At 35.2% G+C, this 18513-nt stretch overlaps 1 protein-coding gene across 5 annotated transcripts in view; it reads right to left on the reverse strand.

The window, feature by feature from the left end:
• SEMA3C (semaphorin 3C) overlaps positions 1 to 18513 on the reverse strand; it is a 147858-nt gene that overhangs the window by 9602 nt on the left and 119743 nt on the right. For all 5 annotated transcript variants that reach the window (XM_084897061.1, XM_084897060.1, XM_084897058.1 and 2 more), the window contains exons 13-15: positions 11451 to 11539; positions 7059 to 7100; positions 3858 to 4015 (exon numbers count right to left, since the gene is read on the reverse strand). In XM_084897061.1, the coding sequence (XP_084753187.1) occupies positions 3858 to 4015; positions 7059 to 7100; positions 11451 to 11539 (289 nt within the window). The remainder of the gene's footprint in view (positions 1 to 3857; positions 4016 to 7058; positions 7101 to 11450; positions 11540 to 18513) is intronic.

Genomic DNA, 18513 nt, shown 5'->3' on the forward strand with positions numbered 1-18513 from the left:
AATATATCTTATAGATTTTTTGCAATGTTCAGAAGTTTTATTAAAGTACAAAGTTGTTGGAATTAAACTAAATTGAAAAACATAGTAAATATTTACAAAAACATAGATAACACCGCTCAAATCACACACATTTAAAATGCAGATAGTTCTTAAAAAGTTTACAAGTTGAAAATTATAGAGATTTCCCAAGATGGATATAATGCCTCACTATTGAGTATGGAATCAATAAAATATGTAAGATCTTTGAATTACTTGCAAACTAATTATTTAATTTTCTGAGTCTTGGTATATACTTGGTATATATAGCTGGTACACACACACACACACACACACACACACACACCGTATTTTCTGGCATATAAGATGACTTTTGAAACAAAAAAAAGTCAACAGAAAATCGGGGGCAAAAGACCAAAATTGCACAAAAATTACCTGCAGATCTTGACAGCAAAGTAAGTCTTTTCTTTGAAGTGGGGGGTAGTCTTATACAGTGAATATAGTCCTAAACCTATGTTTTAACTGTAAAATTAGGGGGTCGTCTTATACGTCGGAAAATACGGTGTGTGTGTATGTGTGTGTGTGTGTGTGTGTATATGTATATATATATATATATATATATATATATATATATATGAAAATTAAATAATTAGTTTGATTTTATTACATGGTATAACGAATTAAAATCAAGTAACTGACATTCTCTTATAAATGATTCCTGGAGCTAGCTATACATTGCTATACGAGACAGAAAAGGAAACTTTCTTTAGATATTGGGAGTACAGGGATAAATTGGCAATTTATTACCAATGCTGAGAAGTATATGAATAAGCATATCATCTAAGTGGGTTAATTGTTAAGTCTATCTTAATATTTTTATCCTTAAAGATAAAATATTCAGTAAGAAGAACAGAAATATTAAAAATCACACAGGGATGATCACATTTTCAAAGCAAAACTAATCTCAAAGTTAATGATAATGAAAAATGTCATTTTAAGGTTACAGCAAATTGTTAATATTTTATGTACTCAATGGATTATACACATCTATATATGAAAAAATAGGTACAACATTTTGTGTTATTTAAGTATGCTTTCTCCAAAACTGTCACATGATCCTTATCCTATTATATATAATAAGAGAGGAATATGCTAATTATCCATTATGCCCTGAGGTGTAATGACCAATGCATAAAGACTGGATCGCGGATCTGCAGGAGGATGGGGCAGTGAACTACAAGCGGGCGGTGGAGAGCTACAGGAGGGGAGAGGGCAGTAAGCTATGAGGGAGAGAGGGGGGATAGGGGTGGAGAGAGCCACAGGAGGGCGGCAGCCACCTACTGGTGCACGAATTTGTGCGCAGGGCTACTAGTTCAATTATATATTTCTGTACAATCACACAAACACAAACTAGTGGAAGTCACTCTTGTCTCAGAAAATATAGTTATTGCTGTTCTCTAGAATAGTTCCTGTATCAGGTTTTTACTGCATCACATTTGTTCAAGTCACAGTATTATTTGCTATCAGCCAGCTTGTGAGTGTACACATTACATGAGCACCACAGGAGAACTCTTACGGCTGAACTGGTCATTGTCAGCCATGAAGACAGAGCGGTATCTCACTCACAATGGTTATATTTGTTTTTCTGTGATCAGCACCATGTCATGGCTTACTCGTGTACATGAACCCTCAAGCTGGGCAATCTAAATTTACAGCAACACATAGCTTTCAGACATTAAATTACCAAAGGAAGTATTATAGCTTGGTTTAAATGATGATATCAGCAAGGCTGTCATTTGAGCCTTTTGTATGTGTAGGTTTCCTGTAAGGCATTCATAATGTTGATGGGCAGAATAATATTATATTGCATGTAGGATTTGGGATTTGTCTCAAGTTGCTAATGTTTTCTCCATTATAGTCTATTTCTTTGGCTAAACAATGAAATCATTTTCTTCTCGTATAGAAAACAGATATTTACTTGAAGATTGAACTGATTATCCTGTCTTAACATAAAATTTCTAACTAGGGATCTGAATCCAGAACAAATAACATTTGAGTCTAAATTGCAATATTTGATACTAATGCCCAAATATTTAAGATACTTGTGGGTAAAGAGGGGAAAAAATGCTTACATTGTTTACTATTTGCTAACTTCTTTAAAAAAGAGAAACTATTGAACCAATGACATGTAACAGCTTTCTGTCAAAGTGTAGACTTTACTGATTTCCAAACATAACTCTATTTATTTCTCTTTTCCATACAAAGAACATGTTTTTTATTTCATTCCTATGTTTCTCTCTCATATATATATATATATATATATATATATATATATATATATATATATATATTTTTTTTTTTTTCTTTTCTGTCCCTTCCTTTCTCTCAAAATCAATAAAAATCACATTCTTAGGTAAGGATTAAAAAAAAATGAATGTGAAAAATTCTCCAAAGGAGCATCTTTATCATTACTATTTAATCTCTAAAGAAAATAAATACTACCTATGGGAATTTAGGAAATAATCTATTCAGCAAACATGCTTTGCTTTCACAAAGTTTGGAAATACTTTGGATAATTTAAATAGTAAAGGTAATTTACTATTTGAAATTTCCAGTATATAAGCCAAAAATGAGTATAAGTAGGCCAAGAAATACCATATATATTGCATCTTTGGCTTTTTGTGAGAGAATTAGGACATTGCTAGAGATCACCATGATTGTTTGTATTGTTTTACTGAAGTATAGTTGACATATAAGTTTCAGGTATACATAACATAATTTTTGATATATGTATATATTACAAAATGGTCAACAAGATAAGGCTAGGTAACATGTATCACCATACATATTGTAGTTGCAAAAGTTTTTTGTTTTGTTTTTTTTCCCCTTGTGATGACGGCTTTAAGATACACTCTCTTAGCAACTTTCAAATACGAAATACACTATTTTAGTTTTTTGATGCAATCATAAGGAATTGCTTTCTAAATTTCGCTTTCTGATACTTTGTAATTAGTGTATAGGAATATAACAGATTTTTGTATATGGATATCTGTAACTTCACTAAATGCATTTATTAGTTCTAACAGCAGACCTGTGATTCATGGTTTAATGCCAGGTACCATATTAACTTTAAAGAACTGTACGATTGTTTCAGTTCTTTGTTTACTGCAAAAACATGACTCAGGTCATGGTTTGTTACATTAGGACGATGATGTGGAATCTATGTTTCTAATATACATCTTAAAAAGAGTAAATGGGGTTATAATAAGTGGGAGAGTGGGAGGACAAATGATTCGACTCATACCGGTATTTCATATCTATTTGAATGAGATATCTCAAATGTGCAATGGCAGTGCACTCGTAGACACATCCTTCCTCTGTCTCCTGCACACCCACTACATGGGATAGAGCCACAACCCAGGCTTGTGCCCTCACCCTAGAATTGAACCTCCAATCCTTTGGTGAGGATGACCAACTGAGCCACACGGGCCAGGGACCTAGCAGAAGCAAATGACACAGGGAAGCCCTAGAAATGTGGGACTTAGGATATACACAATCAAATATATAACATGAAAAAGATTAAAAATTAATTAATGTAAAAAAAAGAAAGATAAATCCTGATTGGAATATTTCACGTATCACAGATGTGGAATTGTGTTGCAGAGGTACCTTAAAAGAAGGGGAAAATATTTCCAAAGTATGGCATTCCAGTTCCCATGTTCCTGAGGATCTCAAGTTATAAAGCGAGAACATGTTCTTCATTCAAAGACCATTCATGGTGTTTTTAGTGCCGGTTTGCAAGCTGACCACAATTGCCTGGTGACATCAATTTTGATTTTAGCTGAATGCTTCATACTCACCGCTTCCCGGTTGGGTAGAACCTGGAGCAGGAATGGCCGTCCCAGGCGCAGTAAGGGTCCCTGGCCAGGCAGCAGTCGGCGCAGGCTGTGCCGTAGATGTGGCAGCGATGCAGGGACACTTGGGAGACCCCTGCATTGGAACTCACATACAACTGTTGCTGTGAGAAGAATGACAATGATTTATTTCAGACGCAGAAGTTAAAAGGGGACTTTCAACAGGAACACATTATAATACTTGCCCACAGACCCCTGGATTCATTTTGAAACTAGACTAAAAACAAGAAAGCAAAGTCCAGAAGGGTATAAAGCCAAAATAAATAGAAGTTTTCTATGTTAATATGCCTATAACATTACCACTTTCCTGTTTAAAGGAAAAAGCTCAGAGTACCATGTAGAATGGTAATGTGTTTTAGACATTGGGATTCATTGTTCTCTCAGATTTGAGCTAATATATTTCAGGTTTAAATTATGACGTTTGCTTTTTTTCTTTGAATGCTGTCTCTTAGCAAAGTACAAGGGAGCTTTCTTATTCTTCAAGTCTGGCAACCAACCCATCACGTTGTAAATTTGAAAAAGTGAAATCTAAAATATAAGACGTTTTTAAGTTTAGAAGAAAAAAGTAGATAGCAGTACCTAAAATAAAATGAAAACATTTTCACATGCCTTTGAAAGTGACTTAATTCTCAGATGACTTTGAAATTATTTAGAAGAATGTAAGTATTTATATGTAGACATGTGTTAAGCTTTCTGTGTATACAGAGCTATGCAGCACCCTCAGTCTTCTCTAGGGTGTCAGGAGTTTTTAGGACACTGCTCTAAATCCTGGAGCCTAGTATAAAGTGGTTCTCATGAGTTGATGGGCTAAGTACATTAATAAATAACAGAGTGAATGCAGCAGCTTCATTAATTTTTTTTTGAGGAAACTGGCTTATTTGAGAAAAGGATACAGATAGATTCATTTTAGAAATTTTCTTTTTTTAGTAATTCAACTATTTTCTGCTGCATAGAATGCAAGAATAACTTAGAGAATAAAAGTCCATAAAAATGACAATAAATCAGTTTGAGCACCAGGGAAGGTACAAATTAATTATATTTAACCTGGCCTGTGTGGTTGTTGGTTGAGCATCTACACATGCACCAGGAGGTCATGGTTCCATTCCCAGTCAGGGCACCTGTCTGGGCTTTGGGTTCAGTCCCCATCAGAGTTCACGCAGGAGGCAGCCAATCCATGTTGATATATTGATGTTTCTATCTCCTCCATTCCTCTTTCTTTCAAATCAATAAGAACATATTTTTTTTTAAAAATTCAAGATATATAAATATGTGTATATATCGCTATAGTATTATCATTGGCAATTTGTTGTTCTTTCACACTGTAATAATGCAGTATGCAGTTGGGCAAAATCAAATAATTACCCTGCCCTCTATCTCATTAATTTGATAATGAAACATCTGTAATTATCTACAGTTTAAGATGTTGAAGGCATGTAATATTCAGTTATTTTTCTGTGTGTACGTGTGTGTTGTATATTGCAGCTTTATGGAATGGACTGTGAACTACAAGTTCACAAGTTGCATTAAAAGTTGAAACCTGCAACTGTATAAGGAGCAACTACTATGCCACACAAATGGCTTCATGTTCATTTTGAATTTTGCTCTAAGACTTTCGCTTTCCATTAACCTCCAGTAAACAGAGGGTTTTCCTGCTGCTGACTTCAAAGACAACTCTGACACAGAATCAGCACTCCAGGACACTGGGGGAACTGACAAATAGCTTCTTGTTACTTGGGGAAATGTTTGTTAAGCACCATACAAACATTATTACAGATGAGATCTTCAATTTTATTTTATCATATTTACTTTTCTTCATAAAATTAATCAAGTGAAAACTAGGACGAGACCGGCTGTGGATTACTTGTTCATCTGCATCAGACCAAATATGGTAAAGAACACCAGCGTTATGTCATCAGTTGTGCTAACACATAAAACCTTTATTCTCTCTTCCAAGAAAAACAAGTCTGAGGCTCCTACAAACAGCACTTACCAAAGACCCACTTTGTTTTGGGCAATTTATATAAAGTAATTTGTGAGGAAAGCATTGCCTTGTAGAGGCAGAAACTTAGCTCAGTGAAGCTAAATGATTCCTTTGTAACTTATGGTCAGCTTGGGATTCAAATGCACACGATTCTTGCTCTTAAGCCTACTCTACCTTTTATTGTACCGCTCTGGCCCTTAGAATGTTTGCTTTGGGCCGAAACAGGTTTGGCTCAGTGGATAGAGCATTGGTCTGCGGACTGGAAGGTCCCAGGTTCGATTCTGGTCAAGGGCATGTACCTTGGTTGCGGGCACATCCCCAGTAGGGGTTGTGCAGGAGGCAGCTGGTTGATGTTTCTCTCTCATTGACGTTTCTAGCTCTCTATCCCTCTCCCTTCCTCTCTGTAAAAAAAAATCAATTAAAAAAAAAAAAAATATATATATATATATATATATATATATATATATATATATATATATATATATTTTTTTTTTTTTAAAGAATGTTTGCTTTGGGGTACCATTAGGGATGGACATGCAGAGCTCGGAACGGCACTTTTCTGTGATTCTTGTATATCTGCATGTGCAGGCACAAAGGGGGAGGTTAAACATTCTGGGTAACCATGGTTGAACACTTCTTCACCAAATTCTGAACCTGGGTATGGCTTAGATTGGAAACATTCAGGTTTTTTTAATGACATGTATAATTCTAAAAAATAGCCTTTTCTTAAAAATAAACTTAAAAATGGATTTCATATTTTAAACATGTGACAGAATCCAGAACTCAAAAGAAGATTAATTACTCATTCTGAACTCCTGAGAATGCTTGTGATGTTATAGTGGACCAACATTATGCTAAATTCTTCAGAAAGATTTTTTTTTTAAATTTTGGTTGAATTAACACACAGTAATATTTGAGCATATAGGATATGCAAAATGTTGGGCTATCATCTGTACACATGATGGACTTTTGGACAAAAATAAACCTATATTTGTCCCCACTAATAGCTAATGAATTCTACATCAGAATTGAAAGTGATTTTATGGTATTCTGCAAATAGTATTAATTATTATGCTAATGTTAAAATGGATTTTTCAGAAATTATATTGTTTTTCACAGTAGTAAAATTGTTTACATGCAAAGAATAAAAATGGGGTTGATCTTACCTTTTTAGATGAAATTTTCATTGTTGTTATAGGAACATGATTCTGAAAAATGAGAAAAATTGTTAGTTGTTCAAATAATCATTAAAAATTATTTTGCATTCAAAAGAATTTCTCTTTTCTATTTAAATTCAAGAAATCATTATTTCTCTCTAAATGTGTATATACTTTTAAAGTCTAGCAATACTTGTCTATAATATATTTCTTCTGTTGGGGGTAAGGATGGATTTGTTGCACAAATATATGCCTAAACTAAAACAAAAGTTGCAATTATAACACATATATCAATATAGTCACTAGGGAAAAAAAATGACCATTTGAGAGAACTGAAAAAAGTGCATCTTGGAATAATGAATCCAATGAGTAACTCAGGATTGAATCTGGGTACGTGAGCGGGGGCTATGGAATGGTACCCCATCTTATTCCACACACAGCACTCTGCGTAAGACACAATTGTTCACCTGGCAAAAGTTATTTTGGAAAGAAGTATTAGCCTGAACCATACTTATTATTTTTGCTGCAAACAAAGTGATACTCTCAGGGATCCACTTTATAAAAAATATTGCTTTTTTAAGAGAGAGAAGGAGAAAAAGAGAGAGAAATACACCAATCCGTTGCCTCCTAAATGTGCCCCACTCAGCTATCAAACCTAAAATCTGGGCATGCTCCCTGAATGGGCATTCAACCCCTGCCTCTTGGTGTTCGATGCTCCAACTAACTGAGCCACACCCGCCAGGGCAAGGATACTCATTTAATAAATGTGAACCAGTTAAAGAATCTAAGAATTTTCTGATTATAGTAATCCTTTTTGAAAGCCACTCTATTTATAAATTTACTTCTTAAATATTATTAGTTACTTTAAAAGATTAAAAAGTAGATGTGATAGCCCAATGAAAGTCTGAAATTTTACTTGATAAACTCATGTGGGAGCAAAATCAACTGTGCCCACAATGATTTCACTTTCTGAAGCTGGATGTTCTAACATTTGAAAGATAAAATGGCAATATCTCTAAACACTATTGCTACAAGTTTGGCTCATTGGTTAGAAATACACACACATACAGGGAAACCATAAAAATCTTAGAAGACTCCATAGGCAGCAAAATAGCAGACATATGTCATAGCAATATGTTTACCGATACAGCTTCTAGGGCAATGGAAACTAAGAAGAAAATAAACAAATGAGACTATATCAAAATAAAAGGCTTCTATAAAGCAAAAGAAACTATCAACAAAACAAGAAAGCCCACTGCATGGGAGAACATATTTGCCAAGGTAATCAACGATGATAAGGGTTTAATCTCCAACATTTACAGAGAACTCATAAACTTAAAAAAAGGAATATAAACAACCCAATCAAAAAATGGGCAAAGGATCTAAATAGACACTTTTTGAAAGAGGACATACAGAAGGCCTAGATAGATATGAAAACATTCTCAAAGTCACTAGTCATCCAAGAGATGCAAATCAAAACGACAATGAGGTACCATTTCACACCTGTCAGAATGGCTATCATCAACAAATCAGCAAATGACAAGTGCTGGTGAGGATGCAGAGAAAAAGGAACCCTCATGCGCTGCTGGTGGGAATGCAGACTGGTGAAGCCACTGTGGAAAATAGTATGGAGTTTCCTCAAAAAATTTAAAATGGAACTGCCATTTGACCTAGTGATCCCAAGAAATCAGAAACACCAGTTAGGAAGGACATATGCACCCATATGTTCATAGCAGCACAATTTACATTAGGTCAGATTTGGAAACAGCCTAAGTGCCCACCAGCAGGTAAGTGGATTAGAAAACTGTGGTACATCTACACAATGGAATACTACACTGCTATAAAAAAGGGAACGTTTACCATTTGCAACAGCATAAATGGAACTGGAGAGCATTATGCTAAGTGAAATAAGCCAGTTGGAGAAAGATACATATCACATGATTTCACTCATATGTGGGATATAATGATCAACATAAACTGATGAACAAAAATATATCCAGAGACAATGTAGTACTGAACAGACCATCCAACCTCAGAGAGAAGGCAGAGGAGGGGAAGGGGGTTAAAGATCAACCAAAGGACTTGTATGCATGCAATGAGCAAAACCAATGGACAGAGACTGGGGAGGGGGGGATAAGGACATGTGCTGGGAGGGTTGGGGAGGATGGGGAGAAGTCAATGGGGATAAAGAAGATACATGTAATACTTCAAACAATAAAGAATTTAAATTAAAAAAAAAGAGAAATACACACACACAAACAAAAAGAAAGTATTGCAACTTATATCCACCTAGGCAACATCTAAAAGTTGCACCTCCAATTCAAGTTAAGTTTGGGGATGCTGGACATATTTTCAGAAATTATTTGGAACAGAGGATTAAAATAAGAGATGGTGGTTCTGCATGGTACATGAAACAACGTGCCTGTTTTTTAAAAGTTACATTGAGTTTCCTGCAGTATATCAGTGGGACCCTGAATAAAGGCATTTTTCTATTTGAATGTGTTATTTCCTGATGTGCCTATCACAGGATAGCATACACACCCAATTATTTTTACCTCACCTCAGAAAATGTGACCCAAACACCATGTCGAAGACAGTAACTGTATTTGGTAACTGTATCTCTCAATTTAGCCACATTAGTCACTGGCACATGCATGCATTTTGACTGACTCTATTTTTCCACTGAGAGTTTACTCTTTGTGATGATAACAGGGCCTAATTCATCTAACAGACCATAAGTAGTTAGCACATGATCAGAAGAACTCACGTTTCTTTAAGACCTTGCCATAACATATATGTTTGAGTTTGTGTCAAACTCACTTAATCAACATTTCCTGATTGCCTAAAAAAAAGATATTTCAGAATTCAAAATGAGGTGCTATGATGTGGCATTTTTGCTATCTTCAGGAGAAGTTCAGAATAAGGTACTTTACATTATTTTGATTAGCCAAGTTGTCCCTATTGAATTGAATAAGAAAAAAATTATATTTTATATATAATGGAATTCTGGTTATTCTAGTGAAACAAATTCTTTACAAAGCAAGCATAGAAAAGGCACTTGAAAACATGTGGTAAACATTTAATGAGCATGATTTTAATGCACTAATCACAAAAAGCTTATGACAAAGGGAGCTAGCATTAAACATTGTCAACTTAATAACACTGAACAATTTGCCAGAGTTCCTCGCATTTTATATTTGATTTGATTAATTTTAAAAATATTCCTTCACATTGAAAGTGTATTAGCATCATCTAACAGCAGGCTGCCTCGATCACTTATGTGTTTATATTTTTATGTGTTTATAATTCAATATTTTTGGTGACGGTGGTAATGTATATTTATAAGTCAATACATTCTGAGTCCACTAAACTAAGCAAAGCAACTCACTGGACTAACAAGAGCCTGCCCCTGCGTTCTACATGCTACCTTTACTCAGTTAGATGCTGGCTCCAGGCTTTTGGAATCTGTGGGACAATGTTTCTTACTTGTTGTAGATGGCAATAGCGTAGCATGCAGTAGAATTGATTCCATGTCCTAGTTTCATTTTGATCCTAACAGCTCCTCTGTCCGTGTTTTTACCCATCTTTTCAAAGCAGATAAAAGGGACCACTGAGCTATGGTGACCTACACCTTCAGGAGAGAAGGATATGTAGAGCACCATAGATCCCTTCTCCAGGCTCACAGGTACATAGAGAATCGGCACTCTGCCATGACCAGGTAAGATCATGCAGGACTGAACTTCTCTCTGAGTGCCTTTTGTTGTTTTTGTTGTTGTTTTGTTTTTCTTTCTTTCTTTCTTTCTTTCTTTTTTTTTTTAAAAAAAAGCCAAATTCAAGAAGAGAAAGAATAATAAATACAGTGAGATCTCAAGTTCAGAGAGAACATAAAATTTTGAGGGATAAAGAGACAACATTTGTTTTACTTAATTAGGATGACATTTAAATTGAAAACAATAAAAAAGGAGATAACAAAGCAGTTTATCTTGAAATTCCTGGCTAAAAAACATGATAAAGTTTAATCTAACAATCAACAATGTGAAAGCATTTGGGTTTCGGTAGTTTGTGAAGCAAATGATAAAAGCCCTTTCAAGGCAAATATTCTAGACCTTGACCACTGAACTCATTTAAAAAAAAAATAATGATGAACAAAATTCCTCAAGTTGTGATTATAGCTGAGAAACACTAATCCTTTTATGTTGAGATAGCTTGAAATGCATCAAAATACTTCAGAAAAATGTATGTTCTATAGTTCTCATGTTATCTGGTGTTCCTACCCTCACATTTTATAACATTCTTTATTTGATCTTTTATAAAATATTATTTTTTCTCCAAAGTGTCTGTTAGACGAAAGACTTCTGTTCCTCATGCATACTCAGAGACTAACAGAAGAGATGTTCAAACCTTAAACACTTCCAGCTCCTCCAGAATGAGCTCGCTGCTGGCAGAGCTGTTGGTTGGAAGAACCACCACCTTCTGCACAGTGCCCCGGTCTACAGCAGAGAAAGAACAAGGAGATGTTACGAGTCTTTTTTTAAAGGGTAAGAAAGGCACTTAGCCATAAGACTACTGGCTTAGAATTTAAAGTATTAATCTTACATCATATAAACAATGGAGCATTAATGATGCCACTCTATGAGTCATATATATTTTAGGTTGAAAAGAAACCAGTTGAGATTTAACAATGTGGGATTAAAGCACATTTTTGAGTGATTTGATCAAGTAACAATACATTTCTTCCAAAAGATGTTTCTAATAAAATAATGAATGAGATCATCCTGATCGCCAAGGGCTTATTCTTCAATGTATGAGCATGAACTTGTGAATTCAATTTGGAAAGGCCCATGACCACAGATACAGAAACACTTTGTAATTCTGTTGACAGATGTCCATGAGAAGAGTTAACTTGAACTGAGTTGTACTTGAGGACTTGGCAACTAAGAGTCACGTAGTGATGAACACCACAAACCACACATCTCACATCTCAAATTGTCCTCTTTTCCACATAAAAGGTCCTCTTCATGCTTATAGTTTCTATTTTATGAACCTAATTAAAAGACTCAAACTAATTTTTTAACGAAGAATAAACTGTACTTTAAAAGAGCACCAACTAAAATATTAAAACTTACTAAATTTTTAAAAAAGTTTATATACACAAGAATACAATTTGAACATTTTCCCAGAAAAATCCTTAAATCTTGTGAGGATACAAAGTATCTGATCTTAGAAGCATCTGCTCTTACAAGTTTCACACTACGCCCCATAACTTAAGATTCATTTCTTCAGCCAAACTACAAAATAAGCAGCAATGCCAAAGCTCTGCAGGCTCTAGGTGGAATTAAAAAATGTAAAAACATTTTTACATTGATTAGCTTCCTTAGAAGGAGCCCTGGTACCAATCTGTATGATTCTCCTGGAAGATAAGTCATGAGATTATATGTTGGAAGTAAAAAAAAAAAAAAAAAAAATACTTGAGGGTGCCATGTAGAAAGGTCACATTGAAAACTGATGAATGTTGTTGAAGGTGTTTCCCAATTTCTATTCAAAGTTCATCACCAAGAACAGTGGAAACTTCGCAGGAAGGGAACATGACACAAATCCTAAAATGAAATCCTGGAAATGAAAAGAGTTAGAGCAGGGTGTGTGTGTGTGTGTGTGTGTGTGTGTGTGTGTGTGTGTGTGTGATGGATGAGGGTGTAAAAACATCTTTGTTTTAGGTCCTGTTATCAGAAAGGTCATACTTTTTCATTTTTAAGAAGTCACAGCAGAGTTTAGGGGTCCCGGGCAGCTTGTAGGGATCACTGCCATTCCACCTGACAGCAGTGGCCTCTTCCCGAGGAGAGACTGAGCAGAAACTGTTTAACCATAATCCCAAACAAAACTACATGAAAGGAGATCTTGATTACAGGGGTTCTCAAAGATAAAACTATCAACCATGAAAATGATTAATTAACTATTCTCAAATGGAACAACTGGTTATTTTTACCCAATGTCTTAACTTATGATGAGAGGAAATTTTATATAGATCATCATTTCTTCTGAAAGAAGCCACAGCAGAACATACTTTATTCATGCCATTTATCAAATATTACAAAAATAGCAGCTATACAAGTGGTCTAAAAAAAGGCAATGTAAAACTTGCTTTTTACTTATTTGTAATCAAAACTGGAAGAAAATTTTAGTTTCCTATTTTAGTTTTGTTTGCTGCTAATGATGAGTAAATTTCCATTTTATTTTAATACCATTAAAGGAAAATACATATTTTTTTTATCAAGTAAAACTGAATGTAAAGTTATGTAAAACTCTTGTAAAATATAAGTATATTTAAGTATTGGTAGCAATACTGAAAGTGAAGTTTAAATAAAATCATAGAAATGCAAGATCCACATACAGAAACATATATTGGATGCCCATTATGTGAGTGGCTCAATGATAAAAATGTATCATTTAAACCTGCCTTTCAAGAAAAGAATATCCATTTTAATTCTTTTACTTTTCCATGTTCAGACTTGTATTGGTACAATAGGTACTTGCATTCTTGCAGGGCCCTTTATTACACTGATTCAATGTTAATCAGTGCATAAAAAAATGAACATGTTTGTTCTTATTATAATTAAACATATTAAAAGTTCTTTATGCATAAATTAGAATAGTTATTCAAATTTGTGGTTTTTAAATATGAATCGGAGAGGTTTAAAAAGTCCCTGTATTATTAATAATCATCACTATTAATAATGGTTAATCCAGGTTTATGAGACATTCAATTTACACAGCTTAGGGGGACTTTCTTTAAGTAAAATAATACAAAAAACAGTTATTTGAATCTTTCCCAATAGATAAAAATGAGACACTTTAAAAATATGATAAATCCACCGCTGATAATTAGTCTAATTTTCTAAAACAAAAGATTCTATAACACTGGAGATACTCTTTGTAATATATTCTTTAAATGACATATTTGTATGATATATTCTTTAAATCAAATAAGTTCTGGTTATCCAATATCTACAATATCTTATTACTATAATTTTATCATTCAAGATCACTCTTAAAATGTTTTTATTGATTTTAGCAAGAGAAGAAGGGAGAGACTTCTCCATTGGCTGCCTCCTGCATGCCCCTTACTGGGGATCAGGACTGCCACCCTGGCATGTGCCTGAGCAGGAATCGAACTTATGACCCCTCAGTGCTTGGGACAATGCTCAACCAACTGATCCACACTGGCCAGGGCAAGATCACTCTTTCAAGTGCCAGCAAGATGTTGGAATATTTATTTTTCAGCTGAGTATAAGTAGACCCATCTCTGTTTTGTTTATCCACTGGGGACTTTCTTCTTCACCTACCAAGATTATACTCGTTCTGTTTTTCACATCCCTCCAAGGTTATCTTTCTACGCTCTACACTTTTTCTCTGTTCTAAGCATAATCACTCTCTTCAGGCATACCTTATTAAATTCAAATTAAAACCCAAATCACATTCCCTGTTTCTCTGGATACAGTGTAGTGTGGCATTATTGCAATTAAAAGTGGTGCTCAGAATTATACAGTTGTGGTTTTCTTTTACGATGATGCCAGATCTCAGTAAGACTGGACTATTGAAGATATAGCAATAGTTCTATAGTCAATCAACAACTTAGGTGACTACACAGAATATCTAGGACTTGGTGCCTCAGAAACAAATATCCTAACTCTGGTGTACACAATTTACAAGCTTCCGCTTTGGATGTCTTTATATGTCTGCTTCTGTTACAAACTGCCTAATGCCCACAAGGTCTAATTCGGGTTCTCACGATACGAATTTAATTCAGTCCAACTTAATCATGACTAAAGCACATTACTTAGTAGACAGTTCAGTTATCAAATGCTTAAATAACATTTAAATCCATTGTGGTGCTGGGAAAGAGTCATATATGGAATTACCCATGACTCCTTCCTAATGAGATGGTTTCTTTCAAAAAGCAGTCTTGGTAGACACCTATAGTTTTCTTTTGAAAACAGACTCAAATCCTTCACTTCCCTATATAAAAAATACTTTAAAAATATTTTATTGATTTTTTACAGAGAGGAAGAGAGAGGGAGAGAGAGTCAGAAACACCAATGAGAGAGAAACATTGATCAGCTACCTCCTGCACATCTTCCACTGGAATGTGCCCACAACCAAGGCACATGCCCTTGACCGGAATTGAACCTGGGAACCCCCATTGCTCTATCCACTGAGCCAAACTGGTCAGAGTAGGAAATACTTTTGACATATCCTTGGACTGTATAATTCACTACTATGTAAATAAATAGATTTGGATTATCTTCCATCCAATTTCTCTCATTGATTCAACGTAATATTATTGAACACTTTCAGTGTGTCAGCCATTATATCAAGTATGTATGCAGAGATAAATAGGCATGGTGGTCAGGATTTATGTTTTTTTGAGTATCAGGTGTGTTCCCATTAATATGTTGTCACTAAAAAATATGCATTTTAGAATGTCTATAAAACTCCCAATTCCTTATATCTATATAGAGCTGTCTCTGTATCCTTTAGTTTGAAGATGATAATATAGTTATCAAGTGTCTTTCTTCTGGAGGTAGTAAGGATATTTTCCCTTGGATGTACTCACAACATGAATCATTTTTATTGCACTGAGGAATTGGAATATTGTTTTTAATTCCTTGGGAAAAGCATCATACAGACAATAGAGTTACAGTGAATCAGATTATCGTCCTTTTTTTCCTTAAACCTCCGTTTGCTTGTGTGTACAACGTAAATGATAATTATACCTTTTGTGATGGATGCCTGTTATTAAGGCTTACCTAGAATCACCTCCCCTTCTTTTGAGAATAACATGCTGAGACATTTGGGAAACAACCCCTTTTCATTCATGTCTGCATAGTTGAGCAATGGTGTAGCACCTTGCAGCTCAAGGAGACACACAGGGCTGGGCTGGCCCTAAAGGGCATTCCTTTGCCTGTGATTCACGCAGGAGGGAGCATAGAACAAGTCAGGGCCCAGGGCTGCCTGAGAATTAATATCTTATTACTATAATGTTTTTGTTTATTGTAATGAGACATAAATTTGAAGATGTTGGAGCAATCCTGCCATATGCTGAGGATTTATGTTGTGAATATATTCAAGGAATGCCATTCTCACCACTCCCAGAAGAAAGATGTTTAATAATTACATTTTCATCTTCAAATTAAAGGATACAGAGATGGCTTTATGAAGACACAAGTAATTGGGAGTTTCACTCACATTCTAACATGCATATCTTTCAATGACTAACATTTTAATGGGAGCACGCATAAATTCCTGACATCGTTTTAGCAGATTCAACTATGCCTGAGGCTGCCTCCTGTATTTCCCAGTGAGCACACAAAAAGAAACACACACACCACATTTTTTTTTTTTACTAGTTTGAATAAGGCGTCTGGGGTCACTGTCAGTTGAAATAATTCTGATTAATAAAAACTACATGAATAATACATGGAAATAGCTTAACATGATGTCTGCAACATATTATGTCCTCCCTAAGTGCAAGTTATTTTTTATTTGTAGTTCAGCCACTTACTAAACTTTTGACATTATTGGAGTCACCATTTTTTAAATTCAATTTTCTCATCTATTCGGTATAGATAATAAGCATACTTTGAATACATTCAAGCATGGTTACATAAATCAAGCAAGAAGAATCTTATGTGTTTTGCATAATGTAAACCTACACACAAAGATAACACATGTGGGCTCACCAACCCACATTAGTGATTTTAATTATCTTTTGTTTCATTGGATTTTTAAAAAATATATATTTTATTGATTTTTTACAGAGAGGAAGGGAGAGAGATAGAAAGCCAGAAACGTCGATGAGAGAGAAACATCGACCAGCCGCCTCCTGCACACCCCCCACCGGGGATGTGCCCGCAACCAACGTACATGCCCCTGACCGGAATCGAACCTGGGACCTTTCAGTCCGCAGACCGACGCTCTACCACTGAGCCAAACCGGCTTCGGCTGTTTCATTGGATTTTTAAAGAAATTCCCAAACAAGCTCCTTTTCTATTTTATATATTTTATGCCACCTAAGATTTTTCTTTCTAATATATGGAGCATAGCAATATTATCCTTAAACTTATCCACTGTCTCCAGATAAGAGAACAGCTTGTATTTATAGTACAGCAAGTGTTGGCTGTCTCAAACAAGTTATCAAACATGGCTCATTAACCAGCAGGCCATTCCAATAGTCATCTGTATGTCTAATCTGCTGAGCCTCATTTAAACTATAGTCCTTCGGGAGGTTCCCTAGACAAAGTTATAATGAAAGGTTTCAAATACGAAAATCAAGGTTTATATGTGATTAGTAAAATTATAAAAATATCCACTTAATCTGCAAACATTAAAATAACGATAAAACATAGAATTGGCATGGATATAAGGAAAGAGGTGTTTTAAAACACTTTGGGTGGAAATATAATCAGAAAAATCTTTCTGGTGGGCAATAAGGCAGCTGGCCATGATGGACTAACTGATGCCAGAATAGGCTAACTGCAGTTAATAACTATAAAACTGGACAGACTGTATGAGGTAATTCTCTGTAGGAAATTAATAACAGCACAAGATTAAAATAAGGGAAACTCACTATAGCCGGTGTGGCTCAATGGATAGGGCATCAACCTGGGGACTGAAAGGTCCCGGGTTCGATTCCTGTCAAGGGCATGTACCTTGGCTGTGGGCACTTCCCCAGTAGGGGGCGTGTAGGAGACAGCTAATTGATGATTCTCTCTCATCAACATTTCTAACTCTCTATCCCTCTCCCTTCCTCTCTATAAAAAAAACCAGTAAAATATATTTAAAAAAAATAAAATAAGGGAAACTCATGTGAAAATCTCTATGATCACTCAACTATCTGCTTGGGAATAATTTCCCAACAGAGGTGTAGAAAGCTGGTGTGCAAGTAGTGCAGCGTGGTCCCACTGAGATGAGGAAAATCTGGGGGCAGCAGAAACGAATGAATTCTGTGGCACATATTGTCAAAGAGATAGAGCTGCCAAGAAAATGGGTTCCAAAGTCCCTGTAGAAATCTGCTCTGAGTCTGTAGCAGATTCCTGGCCTATATATTTGCAGGATAAAATCACTCAAGGTTTAAGACTGTAGCTGCTATAAGGAGAAAGGAATAGACAAATTATAGGTTCAGCAGATCTGGGGAAGAAAGAGCAATTCTTGGTGAATTTGGAGTTCTGACCCTACCACAGTAGAAAGACCTCATTCATTCCTTGTTAAAACTTTTGGCATTCAGCTGATGCAAGAAAGGCTGAGTCTAGGAGAGTAAGTGTCACATTCTAGAGTAAGACTTACTTTAAGGCTGTCCTAACAAAACCTGAAACCAATATCTGATAAGACATGCAAGGGAGAAAATTTGGTCTTTAAACTAAAGTACAAAACTGAAACACACTATTAACTTCATAGACTTACTAGTAGA

This window comes from Pipistrellus hanaki, assembly GCF_964339955.1.
Source record: "Pipistrellus hanaki genome assembly, chromosome: 10".
NCBI classification, from domain to species: Eukaryota; Metazoa; Chordata; class Mammalia; order Chiroptera; family Vespertilionidae; genus Pipistrellus; species Pipistrellus hanaki.